The sequence below is a fragment of the Rhinichthys klamathensis genome, unplaced genomic scaffold, assembly GCF_029890125.1.
Source record: "Rhinichthys klamathensis goyatoka isolate OS25496 unplaced genomic scaffold, OSU_Roscu_1.1 h1tg000558l_1, whole genome shotgun sequence".
Taxonomy (NCBI): domain Eukaryota; kingdom Metazoa; phylum Chordata; class Actinopteri; order Cypriniformes; family Leuciscidae; genus Rhinichthys; species Rhinichthys klamathensis.
In genome coordinates, this window is record NW_026607026.1 from 630,147 (window position 1) to 646,651 (window position 16,505).

The 16,505-nt window shown below is 38.0% G+C and overlaps 1 protein-coding gene across 2 annotated transcripts; it reads right to left on the reverse strand.

The window, feature by feature from the left end:
- Positions 1 to 1,249: 1,249 nt before the first annotated feature.
- On the reverse strand, positions 1,250 to 12,859 carry LOC130073756 (uncharacterized). 2 transcript variants are annotated; one of them, XM_056239335.1, is made up of 4 exons: positions 12,768 to 12,859; positions 1,898 to 2,218; positions 1,509 to 1,811; positions 1,250 to 1,415 (listed from the first exon to the last, which is right to left on the reverse strand). In XM_056239335.1, the coding sequence occupies exons 2-4, from the start codon at positions 2,172 to 2,174 to the stop codon at positions 1,264 to 1,266; spliced, it is 732 nt and encodes a 243-aa protein (XP_056095310.1). In that variant the 5' UTR covers positions 2,175 to 2,218; positions 12,768 to 12,859; the 3' UTR covers positions 1,250 to 1,263. The 2 variants fall into 2 exon arrangements, with proteins under 2 accessions (XP_056095310.1, XP_056095309.1); XM_056239334.1 differs by lacking the exon at positions 12,768 to 12,859 and adding an exon at positions 4,880 to 4,987.
- Positions 12,860 to 16,505: the final 3,646 nt, after the last annotated feature.

Sequence of the window (16,505 nt, forward strand, 5' to 3'; positions counted from 1 at the left end):
GTTATGATTCCCAAATAATACATTTTGCACAAAAGTAGATATTTTGAAGGATGTTGGTAACCAGACTTCCCCCCATTGACCTCAATAGTATTTTTTTCCCCTACTATGGAAGTCAATGGGGTCCATCAACTGTCTGGTTACCAAAATGCTTCAAAATATCTTCTTTAGCGTTAAACTGAAGAAATACTTTTTTTTTTTTTTGGTGAACTGTCCCTTTAAGGGTTTCTTTAAAAACATATAAAACGTCTTTCATTTAAAACCCCCCTAAATAGGTCTATCTATTTTTTATTAGGAAGGTACACAGACATCAGAACCTATATTCAACGTTGCTTGGGTCAGTCCATTACTCCTCATATACAACGTTGCAAGAAGAGAAAACTACCATGCTAACGCTTATTGTATTATTTAGCTGAACGAGGACATCCCGTTTTCCAGATATAATTTGCTTGGCACTGATTTGATCCATAACATTAGCTTGTTAACTGTTAAAAAAAAAATGCTTGCATATCTGTTGTAATTTGGCATCGTTTCGTCTGTGGCTTGTTTTAGCCGTCATCACTGAAAGCTGTCTGAGTTGCTCACGAAAATACTTGTTGTGAATTTAAGGTAAACTTGAACTAATTAAAGGATCCGTAGCACATACTTATTATTATTAAATAAAATTAATTAATAATTATGACTCCCAAAGTCACCAGAACTGAATGTTTTGGTGTTTTTGCAACAACAAAAATATTCCTAGAGCCCCCAAGACATTTATTAAAATGCTTTATTAAAATGTATGTGGGTCCTGTGCGCCAGTGAGGATCAAACGCCCCTGACTCAAACAAAAGTTCAAAAGTTTAACACATCGAAGCTCAACTGAGAAAACTTTCTGAACACTGTGGGTAACAACACTGTCCCGACACTAAAGGGCAAGTTCTTCAGAAGTCACAAGTTTGCAAAAGTAAACACTTCCTGCCAACGCTTACATGCTGACGGGCCACAGAAACAGGTCTGCTACCTACATTACCAGACCACAAAACACAAGAAGATGTTTAGTAAGCACAGCGTAGATGAAAGAACAGACACATTTGTGGCAGAAACGGACGTTAAGTAAAAATATGATTGTGCAAGACTTATGAGCGGCATGCTGTTTTAGAGGGCATTCGTAGAATTTTAAAACTTATAATATTATGCTAAATTAAACACAAACATTTTGTATTTCACTCTAGTTTTCAGTAAAAGTGTTTTAGAAAAAAATGTTTTTAGTTATAGTTAGCTAAATCAGTTTGAGGTTGATTTCTGAGCTCTTCTTTTCTGTTCAGCTCTTCTGGATGTGATGTCATAAACCAGAACAGCAACAGTAGCCACGCCCACCAGAGCAGAGAGGACCAATTGGATCACAGCTTTAGTTGAATCACAACAGCAGACACATTCTGATGGGGACAAAAAGAACAGAAAATATCAATATATCAAATTATTTGACAGTATGCTGCTGATGTTCTGTTGAAGTGATGGTTTGATGCTACCTGCACATGTGTGGCAGAGTGTGTTGATGTCCAGATGTGTGGTCTGGTTGCTGATGGGATTGTTCAGCACACAGCTGTAGGGGTTTTTATCCTGATATTCCACCTCCAGAGGTAGAGAGAGACTGATGCTGAGATCACACACACTGATGCTGGACAATACACTCATTCCTGCGTACCAGGAGAGAGTCGCATCCCTCACATTCACCACTGAACACAACAGCACACATTTGGATACCGATGATCCTGATGAGGATGAAGGATTTTGAGGACAGTAACTAGCGATGGCAGGAATGGGAAGATGAGCTTGAAAACATTAGAGAAATATGAATAAAGAGTTTGTCATGTCAATCATTTTTAAACAACCTCTACCTATAAGTAGGCCTACTCACCAATGACAGTAACATTGAACGTTTTCTTTGAAACTTTATGTCCGATCATATGTGCTTTATAAAGCCCAGAGTCTGTGGTTCTGATGTTTGTGATGGTCAGAGATCCAGTCTGATGATCCAGCTTCAGTCTATCCCCGAATCTCTCATTATTTTCAGAGATGACTTGGGAGGATATGTTGAGTTTAGTGATGCAATAGTCTCCGCACATCCACATTATCAGATCGTCCTCTTGTATTTTGTTCACACCAGTCTGTAGGTGGAGAGAATCTCCCTCCATCACTGACACCGACTCGATTTCATCTGTCTCAACACCAAACACACCTGAAACATGCAGGGGCCACTTTCTCAATCACAGTCTAAAGTACTGAAGTAACTTTCTGTTGGATCATTAGTTTCAGTTAAAATTGCTATAGCATTAATAAAAGTCATTCTATTTTTGTGGAAGCTTGTTTTAGCCACAAAATAATAATAAAAAAGTTCATAGGGACTTTATATTTTGCAATTATGACTTTATTTCTTGTAATTGTGAGTTTATATCTTGCAATCCCGATGTAAAACTGGTGAAAACAAGCACCAGAGTTGGGACCACCGGACTTGGAAGCGCTGAGACCACCGGACTTGGAAGCGCTGAGACCACCAGACTTGGAAGCACTGAGACCACCGGACTCGGAAGCGCTGAGACCACCGGACTTGGAAGCGCTGAGACCACCAGAGTTGGGGCCATCGGACTTGGAAGCGCTGAGACCACCAGAGTTGGGACCACCGGGCTTGGAAGCACTGAGACCACCGGACTTGGAAGCACTGAGACCACCGGACTTGGACGCGCTGAGACCACCGGACTTGGAAGCACTGAGACCAATGGACTTGGAAGCACTGAGACCATCGGACTTGGAAGCGCTGAGACCACCGGACTTGGAAGCGCTGAGACCACCGGACTTGGAAGCGCTGAGACCACCGGACTTGGAAGCGCTGAGACCACCGGACTTGGAAGCACTGAGACCACCGGACTCGGAAGCGCTGAGACCACCGGACTTGGAAGCGCTGAGACCACCAGAGTTGGGGCCATCGGACTTGGAAGCGCTGAGACCACCAGAGTTGGGACCACCGGGCTTGGAAGCACTGAGACCACCGGACTTGGAAGCACTGAGACCACCGGACTTGGACGCGCTGAGACCACCGGACTTGGAAGCACTGAGACCATCGGACTTGGAAGCGCTGAGACCACCGGACTTGGAAGCGCTGAGACCACCGGACTTGGAAGCGCTGAGACCACCGGACTTGGAAGCGCTGAGACCACCGGACTTGGAAGCGCTGAGACCACCGGACTTGGAAGCGCTGAGACCACCGGACTTGGAAGCGCTGAGACCACCGGACTTGGAAGCACTGAGACCACCGGACTTGGAAGCGCTGAGACCACCGGACTTGGAAGCGCTGAGACCACCGGACTTGGAAGCGCTGAGACCACCGGACTTGGAAGCGCTGAGACCACCGGACTTGGCTGAGACCACCGGACTCGGAAGCGCTGAGACCACCGGACTTGGAAACGCTGAGACCACCGACTTGAAAGCGCTGAGACCACCGGACTTGGCTGAGACCACCGGACTTGGAAGCACTGAGACCACCAGAGTTGGGACCACGGGACTTGGAAGCGCTGAGACCACCAGAGTTGGGACCACTGGACTTTGGACCACTGAACTTGGAAGCACCGAGACCACTGGACTTGGGACCTACAGACTTGAGATCACCGGACTCAAGACCGCCTGAACTGGAAGTGCTGAAAGCAATGGACTTAGGACCACAGGACTTGGAAGAGTTTAGACTGTTGGACTGGAAGCGCTGAGGCTGCCAGGCTTGGGACCGGGCTTGGAAGTTTTGTAGCTTCCTCCTGGAAGAGTTGAATTTAGGGGCTCCTGTTACCTTGCCAGAGGAACAGAAGTTTCTCTGCTGGATCCATTGTGATTTATTCAGAGAGTAAGATCTAAATGCAGTTTTATTTAAGCAAACAACAATCCAATCACAAGGAGCAGAAACCAGGAATCATAGGAGCAGAACTGAGGACACCAACGACACATCCAACAACGGACAAGATCCGATCAAGAACACAGGAAACACTGGGGTTTATAGACACAAGGGGCAACGGGTAAACAAAACACACTTGGGAACTAATAAAAAGTAAAACTACAAAATGGCACTAGAAACAGAAAAAAGGAAAAGAACCAGGCAGAATACAACCTAAAAATCCAAGTAACAGAAACACATACACAAACCGGAGAACATGTAACATCCGGGTTTATAACTCGCAATCCTGACTTTATTTTATCACAATTCTGAGTTTAGATATAAAGCCAGAATTGCCTGCTTCCATAAATTTGACACTAATTTAAAAGTTGTGACCCACCAAATGATGTGACCCTTTAGGCACTGTGGTGACAGTAGGGTTGGGATTAGGATTAGGATTGGGATCAGGTTGGACTAGTTCAATACAGCGCCTAGGGTCACAGAATTCGGCACATCACCGACAAAATGTCAGAAGTGGCGATACGCGATAAAAGTAAAGGTACGCTAAAGATTAAAATCTAGAAGTGCTGGTACTGTGTACCGGTGCGTACCGGCCCACTTCGAGCACTGTCTCAAATCTCAAATGCAAATAAAGTCTCAAATACACACATACTGTAAACCACTGCACTGTTTTTAAACTGTCTCAGTAATCACAGATTGAGAAGATTGTCATTTAGGACAAAGCTAGAACGACAACCAAAAGCAAGAGCATCACTAAAAATAACTAAGGTGTTAATTTACATTCAGAAATAACATTTTGATAACTTAAAGGGAATGTTTTTAGAGCATATTTGTGACGCACCTGAATACCCTTAGACAACTGTTGTAAGGAAATATAAACCTTTTAGTAGTTTTCAACAGTAGGCCTTTTACACCATTACAAAACTGCATGAAGTGAAAAGCTAAAAACACATTTTAACTTACCAACGAGATGCCAGAAGCACAAACAAAAGAAAACAAACCCGTGAAGCATTGTTATCAGCAGTTGGCTGTCCGTTCTGAGAAACAACACTTGAAATGTGACCAAGTGTGAATCCCCCCCCTTTAACACTTTTCCACCTCCCGCCCCGTGTTTATGCGCTAACTGTGATTGGGTTTCTTCTACTTGCATATGTTTTACCTATTCTAGTACTATTTAGCTGTTGGTAAAAAAATATTATTTTTCTTGATTAGTATGACAACCTACCATGTTATGGTGTATATGTCAAACTTGCTGATATTGCTATAGAAAGAAGATATTTCCCTATATTTTACATTATAAACTGTGACTAAAGTGCAAGTTCTCATAATGGTTACATTTGTTTGTAACTTTGTATAATAGTTAAAAATCATTGGTAAATGGTGCTGATAATTTTAAATGGCCTATTATTGTTGATGGATTCACTACTTTTACAGTTAACCTAATTCTGTAACAGGAAAACAGTCTGTGATGTAAATGTATTCAGGACAGGAAGAAGCACGTTCAACCACACGGGACATTCAATAGACACTTGCACAACATATTTGACCTAACAACATAACAAAACCACATGTCTCTTTGTTGAGCAAAATAAATGAGACCACAGCAGGTTTCAATTTGACTCGCAGGTCACTAAAACACCAAGGTCTTCTGTGATAGTGGATTTTTAATATATTAAACCAAAACTACCAATACTATTTGTGTTGTTATTATAGCTAGCATCAACTAATTCCAAAATAAGACCTTATTTTTTATTGGAACATGTCAGTTTGATTTGGGGTCAATTTGATTTCATGGTGCCATGTATGCAGGAACAAGTCTTAGTAACGCCACTGTTTCCCCAAGTGGACACCAGGTGGAACTGCAGTACAGTAAAATAAATAAGGAAATAAATCATATGCCAGGGGTGTCCAAACTCGGTCCTGAGGGCCAGTGTCCTGCAGAGTTCAGCTCCAACGTGCTTTAACACAACTCCATCACCTGCCTGGACGTTTAGACCTCGATTAGCTGGTTCAGGTGTGTTTGTATTGGTTGGAGCTGAACTCAAGTCAGTGGCCCTCCAGGTGCATGAAACCCCTGTCCGATGCCTTCTGCTTTCTAAAGAAAATGACAGCAGAAATTATGTTAATCTACATCAGTTTCGTGTGTTCTTATGATAAAAGTATCACCCCCCCCCCCCATAAATGTCAGTTATCGCATTTTTTTTTTATCAGTGCTAAGTCGTCACGTCAGTTTGAAATGTACTTTTATACAATTAATTATAATTAATGTTTATACATTATTTATGTAGCCATACAGAAACTTTGTCTTTCAAAAAACATCCTAAATATTCAATAGAGTTCAGAGCGACTGAGTGAGGATTTTCTTACAGCACACACTCATACATGAACACATGAACTTCATCTCCAGAGCTGCTCTGAGAGTCACTATCGTCAGATACACACAGAAACGCCAAGCTCTTCACGACAACCCGCCAAAATAAAAGTTCTGTTTAACTTGAATAAATTATGACAAATATATTTGTATTGCACAGTAGAATGTACTTTTCAAAGTAATAACAATACAATTTTAAAAAAGGAAAAATCAAACAAGTTTTTCATTTTAAGTTTACCAATTTGAAAGAAAACCTCTGCGTTCAGCACTTTGCCATAAAAAATATATGAATTTTTACAATTATATTTTAAAATATTAAAATCTTTAAGTTTTATAAAATAATTTTACCTCCACAGTCTTTCATAACAAATTTGTATTTTTGCATCATTATTTTGACATCACAATGTTTTCATTTTCTATGTACTCCTGACATTAACATAAGCCACTATAAACCAATATAAAGGCCCAATCATAAATTATTCTGTGCTAGAGATTTTTTGGTCATAATGCCCAGCACATCTTAAAGAGTTAGTTCACCTAAAAAATTTAATTTCTGTCATTAATTGCTCTCCCTCGTGTCGTTACAAACCCGCAAGACTTTCGTTCATCTTCGGAACACAAATAAAGATATTTTTAATGAAATCTGAGAGATTTCTGTCCATCCATTGACACTTTCAAGCCCCAGAAAGCTAGTAAAGACACCACTAAAGTAATCAATGTGACTCCAGTGGTTTAACCTCAGCTTTATGAAGCGGTACAAGCATAATTTACCACTTTATATATTACAACTTTTTTTTTGCAACTGTTTTACATTTATGTATTTTGATAAACACCCGTTATGAGAGAATCAGATCTGTTTGATGGCATTTATTATTAAATGCATATAAAGTATATTTTTGGCGCAGCTTTGCAAATCACTGATGCTTACCAATAATTTCCATTGGTTCATAACTCGAAAATTTTCAATTTACGATGTGGCTATCTGGTGGCCAAAAAGATTAATTTCTTCATTTTTCCCTTTATTCTGTACTGGAATCTATTTTGTATTTTTTGTCAGTTAAAGTTTTCTTTATGTTTTTATGGTTCTTAATTTTAGACTGTTTTAATTGTACTTTGGTACAATAGGCTTAGGGCTAGGGTTAGGCTTTGGTAATATAAATCCAAAAATATTTGTCTTGTCAATAAAGCATCTTAAAATGGAAACTGAATAGCACATACTAAATTAATTTCAGTTCAGTTCAGTTTATTTATATGGAGCACATTTAAAAACAGCCACTGGCCGACCAAAGTGTTGTACACATAAAATGAATGAATAAGTGCTGTACATATATTAATTAGGCCTATATATAGGCATGCCCCGGGCAGAGGATATACAGAGGCACACTCAGACAGGTCTAAATCTCAATGAATAAATGAACCAGTTAAACTCTCTCTTCTTCAAACTAACTGTGCACACCACAGCATAGAGCGCCATCTATTGTCCAAAATAAAAGTCCAACCACTTGCACTGAAAGGGATTGTTCAGCCTGAAGTGAAAATTAAGTCATATATTACTCACCCTTGTGTTGTTCTAATGCTGTGTTCTTTCTTATGGACTTTAAAAAAAATCTCCCACTCACGCTCGTCCATAATGCCAGTGAATAGTGATCAATATCAAGTTTTTTTTTTTTTTTTTAAGATTCAAAAGTATCACAGAATGATCCCATGCGACACATGTTGTATATCCCAAGTGTTCTGGGGGTATGATAGGGTATACTTTGCTCAAATAATGACCATTAATAGCATTTAAACAGTTGATTTGCACACGGACAGTGTAAAGAATGGACGGCTCATCACACAAACGGTCATTGAGGGCAATAAGAGTGCAACAGTGACAGAGCAATTTTTCCCATTCATTTCCTCCATAAGGACTTCATAAAGAAAAATAAAAAAATTTCTAAACCAGCTCCAAGATGAACCACAACATGGTTGAGATTAATCCGCTGATCCTTTTTTTGTGCACAATGTGTTACTAAAATCCTTCATATTATCTGATATTATCATTAATCATTGCTTTTTATTTTATGTATATGTTTTTGTATGTAATTCCTTGACGATGTTCTTATGTTATTGAGCATTAAAAAAAATTATGCATTATGCACAGACATACACAACACAACATTAGAGACGTGGTTTCAGAGAGAGTGTGTGTGTTTGGAGAAGGGGGCGTGGCCTAATCAAGTCTGGAGGAAGTTAGCAAATAGTTCACACATCTTCACTGCAGACGCTCACAAGTTTTCAGACTTGACTGGAACTATTTCAGACCACTGAACTGTTGAAGAAAATGTTTCAAACATTTGCTTTTTGTTGTTTGTGCTGTTGCTGTCTGATTGGTAAGTTTATGTTGTTTTAACAGTTGCATGTTATTTGTGTGGAGCTCTAATGAACTTTAGTTGCATTAATAAATTATTAAATTAAACACAATTTGTACATTTAATTTTTCTTAATGTATGTTTTGTTTCTATTTTAATTTCCTTTCATAAATGTATGCAGCAACTCCACAAATACAAATGTAAAAATATTTGTCACACCAATAAATCACTGTAGTTTAACTGAACATTACTACCTATTGAACTGATATAAAGAATTATAAATATGCCTATATTATAACTGAAGGGGAGTCATAATAAGAATAAACTATGAATTCAGATTCAGATTGAATGACGGTTGTATAAAAACACATTTAAAGCATTACAGTTAAAAAAACAAAAAAACACAGTGTAAATGTGACAGGGAATACAGTGGAGACCAAGTTTTCAGCAGACTTAATTCTGGATATATCTTTCCTTTTTTTTCCTCCATAAGGATTTCACTAAAATAGTTATATAAGCCATTAACCAAACAACCAACCTTCAATATTAATCACAGCAGTACAGGTTTGGTCTAAAGAAAAAGAAAAAGTATTTTTTCAATATTAACATATAGTATAATAGTAGTACATTTATCTCTCACATGTGTCCCATAACATTGTCTTGCAAAATAACTTCTACATGCTGCAACAGAGTGATAACTGGCTGTTCTTCTGGTCAATGATGTTCAATAACAGAGCAGATAACATTGAATTTGTCCAGTTATTTTGCATCTGTTTTATTTCGTCTACTGTAAGTCTATTAGTCTACTAGACTATTCTGGAACGATTTAGAAATCTATATTAATGATATTCATGATAGAAATGTGTGCATTTGACGTGTTTAATGTATTTTTCCCCTCTTTCTGGCAGCTAATGTAAATAATGTGATTATCTTGTGGCATTGAATTAAAAAAAATCCATCCGATTTAATAAATATTGTGAGTTTTAATCTATAATAGTGATTTACATGTATGATTTGTAGATAGGTTTGTCTCCAAAGTGACTGTATGGTGTATGTTGTGTCCATCTGGTGGCCAAAACTAGAATTTTAATCAATATTTCATTTAATTGCCATCCATTTTATATTTCTTCGCCAGTTACACAGTTTCTTATTTTACGTTTCGTTGGTTTGCACATTGTAGCAATTCATAATGCACATAATGTAGAATCTGCACATAATGTAATAAGTATTATATTATTATTGTAAAAAAAATGCTCATTATGTAGCCTAATAATTTTCTCAAAACGTAATAAAATCTTGAGCTCATAATGTAAACACAATTATTACTTTATGAGAAATGTATTGCATTATAAACTTACCAAAAATATTGTCATATTGTCATAATTGTAATAGCCTTTTGAAACATAAAAACATTAGTTTTCCCTTACAGTAGCTATATTTTTGGACTTATTCTTAAACTACACGAAATGCTCCAAATTTAAATATCCATGCAATTATTATTATTATTATTGATGTTGATATTTTTATCATGATGCATTACTTATATGTATTTTTTTTAATTCGACACAAAAAGTGTACACTAACAACACTGTGTACAAAGTAGGCCTATAGCTTATGTTGTAAAAAATAACTCGCATATCAATATAGCAAAAGAAAATCTTTAAAAAAACAGTTCAAAACTTAAAAATAATGCTTATAAAATCTCTAAATAAACAACACTGGAACAGTTAAAGCAGCCACATCTATGGTATAAGACCCATAGAAACTAAATGCGTCATTTCAAAACGTTATCCATTAGGTGGATGAGATTGGAAACTGGTATATCGAGATATCCCACGGGAGAAAATTCAACTTCCTATCATGTAATGTCTTTCTTTACTCGAAAGGCGGAAATACTGTATTCAGCTGGCGTCAACATGATTCCCAAAGAGAATATAATGATTCTTAGTTAGTTTAAAGTCTCTTTATTGTTGTTAAGTCGGTTAGATATAAAAATAATAATAATAGTAAGAACATTGTGTCGCAGTCAGATCTTAGACCTGTTGCTAAACGCAGCGCTGAAAGCTAACGTTAGGCTAACCGTAAACAAACATTCAAGAACGCAAGAAGTCTTTTTTAAATCGCGTTTGACTCACATAAACAACAAAATGAAGATCGCTGGTTTATTTTTATGCTTTATACTGAAAGGTAAGTCTTATCTTCCATACTTTCACTTTCACGTCTTACGTCACTAGGCTATCGCGATCAACTTTAAGTTAAAAGCCATTCCACCGAATGGGTGACATTTGCTTGTTGTAACTCTTCAAAATTATTATTATTATTAACACTGAATCTAATACTACACATATTTAACTATTCAAAATGGGCATTGGTCAATCTCAGGCAACTTTATAATTTTTTTTACACGGTTTCTAAGCAGAGAAAGAATGGACGCATTTTTCTCAGTCCTGTTACCGAAACTCATGTGCCATTTAAAAAGCATGTTTAAAAGCATGTCTATTAATTCCTTATATTTGTTTTACCCTCAAGAAAGTGTTTATTTTAAAGAAATTGTTGGTTATATGTTCAAATAATTGATATTTGTGACAAAAAAAATCACTATAGTATATAGGCTATTAGGCTCTAAGGCAAGGTGTATTTTAATAAAAAACACAAAGCCATTGTTTTCATTTTAAAGAAGACCGAAGCCTCAAGTTTATAATTTGGTTTTATAATTCAATTTATTAAGCAATAAATGATGGACCAAACAAAACTGATAAAAACAGTGGTTTAACATTATTTTTAAAAGCTACTCAGTAGCCTACCTAATCTGGATTTGTTCGACGTGATGAAATCTTAAAAAACTTCGTTATGTCTGCTCTCCAGGTGTGTTTGGCGATGATAAGTCAGTGTTGGAGGGAGATTCTGTCACGCTGCACACTGATCTTACTAATATACAGAAATATGAACGCATACTGTGGACATTTGGAACCGACAGAACTCGTATAGCCCAGATCAACAACGCTGTCAACAAGGTCTCATTATATGATGATGTTCTTGATGGGAGATTCAGAGACAGACTGAAGCTGGATCATCAGACTGGATCTCTGACCATCACAAACACCACAACTGAACATACTGGACTTTATCAGCTACAGATCGTTGGTGGAAATGAGATCCCGCCAAAGCAATTCAGTCTTATTGTTTCTGGTGAGTAGTTTTGTAGTTGCAGTGCAGCACTGAACCATACTTAACGTACAATATTGTACTAGTAACCTGAGACAAATTTAGTCAAAGTCACAAGTTGGTAACTTCACTGAGCCCATTCTCATCATCCTATCCTCTTGAAGACAACACTAAGCTGAATGTTACAGTATCTGGTTTCTATTGTGAAGGGTAAAATGAGACCTCAGTCTATATAGCTAATTTGTGGCGAGCGACCCAAAGAGACGGTGTTAGGGGATTTTCTTCATTGCCATTTTACATGCGTGATGTTTAGGACTTTAACAATTGCATTTTGGTCTTATTATCAATATTACAGTTCATTTTATACTGAGATAATGACATGTATACGTGTAATGTTACCGTACTGTCGATGTTTGTTTAACAGTCCAACCACAAGTTTTAACAATATATAGATCCTTCAATGTAAGTCTATTTTAACTTCATCAAGGTGTCAATAATTTTATTTATTAAGGTTGATCTTTTGCCTGTTTATTCTCTCATGTTGTCTAGGTCCACTGCCCATTCCTGTCATCATCAGTAACTCTTCACAGTGTTCTTCATCATCATCATCCCCATCATATTGTTCATTGGTGTGTTCAGTGGTGAATGTGAGTCATGTGACTCTCTCCTGGTACGCAGGAATGAGTGTATTGTCCAGCATCAGTGTGTGTGATCTCAGCATCAGTCTCTCTCTACCTCTGGAGGTGGAATATCAGGATAAAAACCCCTACAGCTGTGTGCTGAACAATCCCATCAGCAACCAGACCACACATCTGGACATCAACACACTCTGCCACACATGTGCAGGTACAGCAGTTTTTGTTAATTGATTTGTTCTGTTCTCTAGGTCAAAGGTATTATGTGTTAACTCTGATCTACTGTTTCGTAGTGGATGCATCGAGTTTCAATGCAAATGAGAGCTTACCCTTCAGTCATGTGGTAATGATCTTTGTTGGTATAGTAGTTACTCTACTAGTCTTGGCTGTAGCTGGGATGTTAGGTATCTACCTGAAATATAGAAAAACAAAACAAGCGGGTAAGTATTACATACTCAGTTAATAGAGCAAGAGTATCTACATTGAGGAAAAATGTCAAAAAGAACCTTGTTATTTAAGTCTGTGGTTTGTGTCTAAACAGGCCAGACTGCTAATCAAGAATACACTGAGCTGAGGAATGGTAAGATTCTTTTAACGATAATATTAATGTCCAATATTTCATCAAACTCATTTGCTCAGGTTATCAGTATTAATGGACAACTCCGGCGCAAAATGAACCTATGGTGTAATAACACATTGGTACCGAGTCGACCGTTCTCTGGGATTTGTTTTCATGATAATTGAATGTAAAGAGTTTTATCTCCAAAATCTGTTTAGCTTATAACGCTAGTATATAGGGCATTGAATATGTCAAAAGAAATCGCTAGTTAAAGCTGCAGTCGACAAGTCTGGCAGATTGAGTGGACTTAGGCAAAATTTTGAATGTTTACAACTCACATGCCCCTCCCCCACTATCAACGAATACCCTTCCACCGAGTTCGTGCTCGTCAGTGCGTGTGCACCAGATTTTCTGTGAACGCGCCCGTCTCATCCGCCATCACTCTTCGTTACTGCGCGAACTTCAGGCGTGTGCATGTGATTGTAACGTGCGCGAGGGGTGGCGTGTGCACGATCTGTGATTGACAGTCAGATCTCACACCCCCCTGCGCTGATGGGACCCGATGATCCGGGAGCTGTGGATTTTTGCAAAACAAATAACACGCTCCAGGTGGAGTTAGAAGATCGGGTTTTTTTCTAAAACCACTTTATTTATGTTGTTCTGTCGGATTATAGTGTCGATTTCACTGAATATGATCAAAAAAATGTTGCCGACGGCAGCTTTAATATAGCCAGCTCACATTGCACGGCGTTCGTGGTTCGACTGGTCGAGGCTGTTTTCCAAGATGGCTGTCTGTATACGCAAAGTGTACTGTCTTTATAAAGTATCTTCTTATTAAACTGTCTATACACTTACAAAGTTCTCAATGCCTCGGTTTGCATGTAAGGACACTCATTATGCTACTGTGTTAGTGTGGGGCTATTTTGAGCCTTGTTAGTGGGATTAACTAGCGATTTTTATTTTGTATTACTCTATGCCCTATATACTAGCGTTATAAGCTAAACAGTTTTTAGAGATAAAACTCTTTACATTCGATTATCATGAAAACAAATCCCAGAGAACGGTCGACTCGGTACCAATGTGTTATTAGACCAAAGGTTCATTTTGCGCCGGAGTTGTCCTTTAATACTGATAACTGTCAGTCCCTTTCTGAGCACAGAGCTGAACTTAAATTTCACGAATGCTGTGAAATATAGACCTTTTTAAAGAAGCCACTCGGCCGATTATTGCAGAAGTGAAAGAAATCAAGCGTAGCGTCAGTTCTGGCAAGTCACGTCAGTCAAGCTCGCGTCAGCTGACTCTCAGCTGATCCACGTCTACCTATAGGAATAATACGACGCCTATCACTGTATACTGTATAAAAGTCCAATGTGTACCAGCTACCGGTTATATCACGCTTATACTGAGTGTTTAATCTCTCTCTGTGTTCCTGTATGTTGTCCAGGTGAAGTTACAGACGTAATAAAGACAGTGTCGGTGACGTTGGGAGAGTCCGTCACTCTAAACACTGGCCTCACTGAAATACAACGCTTCGATGTGTTACAGTGGAGGTTTGGAGAATTAGGAACAGATCAAACAAATCCATTTTTAGTCATCAACCGAGGAAATAAACTGAACAACAGCGGCTGTAATGATTATGATGAGAGATTCAAAGACAGAATACAGCTGGATCAACAAACTGGATATCTCACAATCAATGACATCAGAACTACAGACTTTGGCATTTATAAACTAGTTATCTCTGGGACTGGACAAAATATGATCTCCAAAACATTTATTGTCCTAAGTGAGTATCTCAAATCTGTCAGTGTAATAAATATACATCCGGTGACAAGAAGTAGATGCTCTGAGATGAACCATTTATAAGTTTTACTGGGATTTTCCTATAATGCATTAAAAATAAATATTATTTAATAATCAAGTGAAGGAGACAGTAATGCAATTCAGTGTTTGTTATGTATACATAATCATATCAGTATCTTATGGCATGTGAAAATGTCAGATTTGGTTTACAAGAAAAGAAAAATCACATTACTGTACAGAAACAAACGAAATCCAGAATCAACCAAACAAAAGCTAAATGTTTCAAACAAGAATCCTTCTTTGTTTTCTTACAGATTCCTCTGAAAATGGAGAGACTGCATCAAAAGGATCAAAGCCACCGCTAATGAATGGAGATGTCTCCGAAACCACTTGTTAGCAACTTTTACATTATCCTTTTTTTTTAAATAAAAATGTTCTGCATTTATGAGCCTTTACAACTGGAAACGTGTTTAAAATGAACGGTGTTTACCTGTGAAAAATAACAGGACAAAGTGTTATGATGTCAATGTTATGTTTACTGCATTTCTGTTACATTTTATAGTGTCAGTTTGAACTTTTTCGGTGTTTATGAATGACATCGTGTATGTTTGAACGTGTTCTGCCCTCTAGTGGGCAATCTTAGTTAAAAGTTGTGCTGTTTAAAACAGTTGTATAATGTGAATGAGAGACTGCAGACAGTTTGTTTCATAACTCAATATTAGCCTCACTAACAACGAAATACAAATGTATTTATTTATTTGTAACTGTTTAATAATAAAAAATTAAAAAAATGTCTCATGAAGTTGCCCTAATTGTCTCATTGTGTTGTATATGTCAAATAAGAACTATACTCAAAATGACAGAAACAATCATTGGGGGGGGAAACATATTTGTAGTGTAATTTGATTTCATTGGATCAGATAGAGAGGGCGGGGCTTAAACCTGTCCTGCAGCCAGACACCAGGGGGCGATAGACATGCTTCACTTTTTAGGACGAGCGGGGTATCATACACTTGTCATGAACAAAAAGTTTGACCTTGAGTTTTGACCTGTGGGGGCACTAGCACTTTCTAACACCTATTCATCACTGTATCGAATGCAGATCGAAAGTCAAAAAGTTTAAGGAGTGATGCTTGTCATGAACATAAACTGCTTCGCAGGTTTTGCGAATTACACAGCCTGCACTGCTGTCATCCTGATTTACCACTCTGTAAAACTTATTCCAGGCAACACTTTTCTGACCTATTTCCTTTGTTTTAAATCTCCTTCGCCAGCGTTGCCATCTCTGATAATAACAAGCAGTCTCTGCATAGACTCGACTAGCTGCCTGATGAAAATTTGACTATTTCAAAGTGTGCTCGATTTTTTTTTTTTTGGATGTAGGTATAGTCAGACAACAATATTTAACAATGTATACATATATTTTTCATTTGATTGGTTCAACCGCCCGCCACCCGCCCGAATTTAATTAAAATATTTTTTTCCGTCACGTCATCCGCCCGATCCGCGGTTTATCTGCGGAGTCCGCGGCTGGAACCGCCAACCGCGCATCTCGAAAATGCAGTCCATTTACCATTCCCTTGCCCAAATTACCCTCTGCCAAGGACACAGCAGTAGCTGTTTTAGATCACGTTTTTCGCTTATATGGCCTCCCGACGGAGGTGGTTTCTTACAGGGGACCCCAATTTGTGTCCAAATTTTGGCA

Coding starts and splice junctions, on each gene's coding strand:
- LOC130073756 (XM_056239334.1), bottom strand. CDS start 4,928: ATGCTTCACGGGTTTGTTTTCTTTTGTTTGTGCTTCTGGCATCTCGTT. Junction 2,219..4,879: donor GTGCTTCTGGCATCTCGTTG/GTAAGTTAAAAT, acceptor TGCATGTTTCAG/GTGTGTTTGGTGTTGAGACA. Junction 1,416..1,508: donor ACTCTGCCACACATGTGCAG/GTAGCATCAAAC, acceptor TGTCCCCATCAG/AATGTGTCTGCTGTTGTGAT.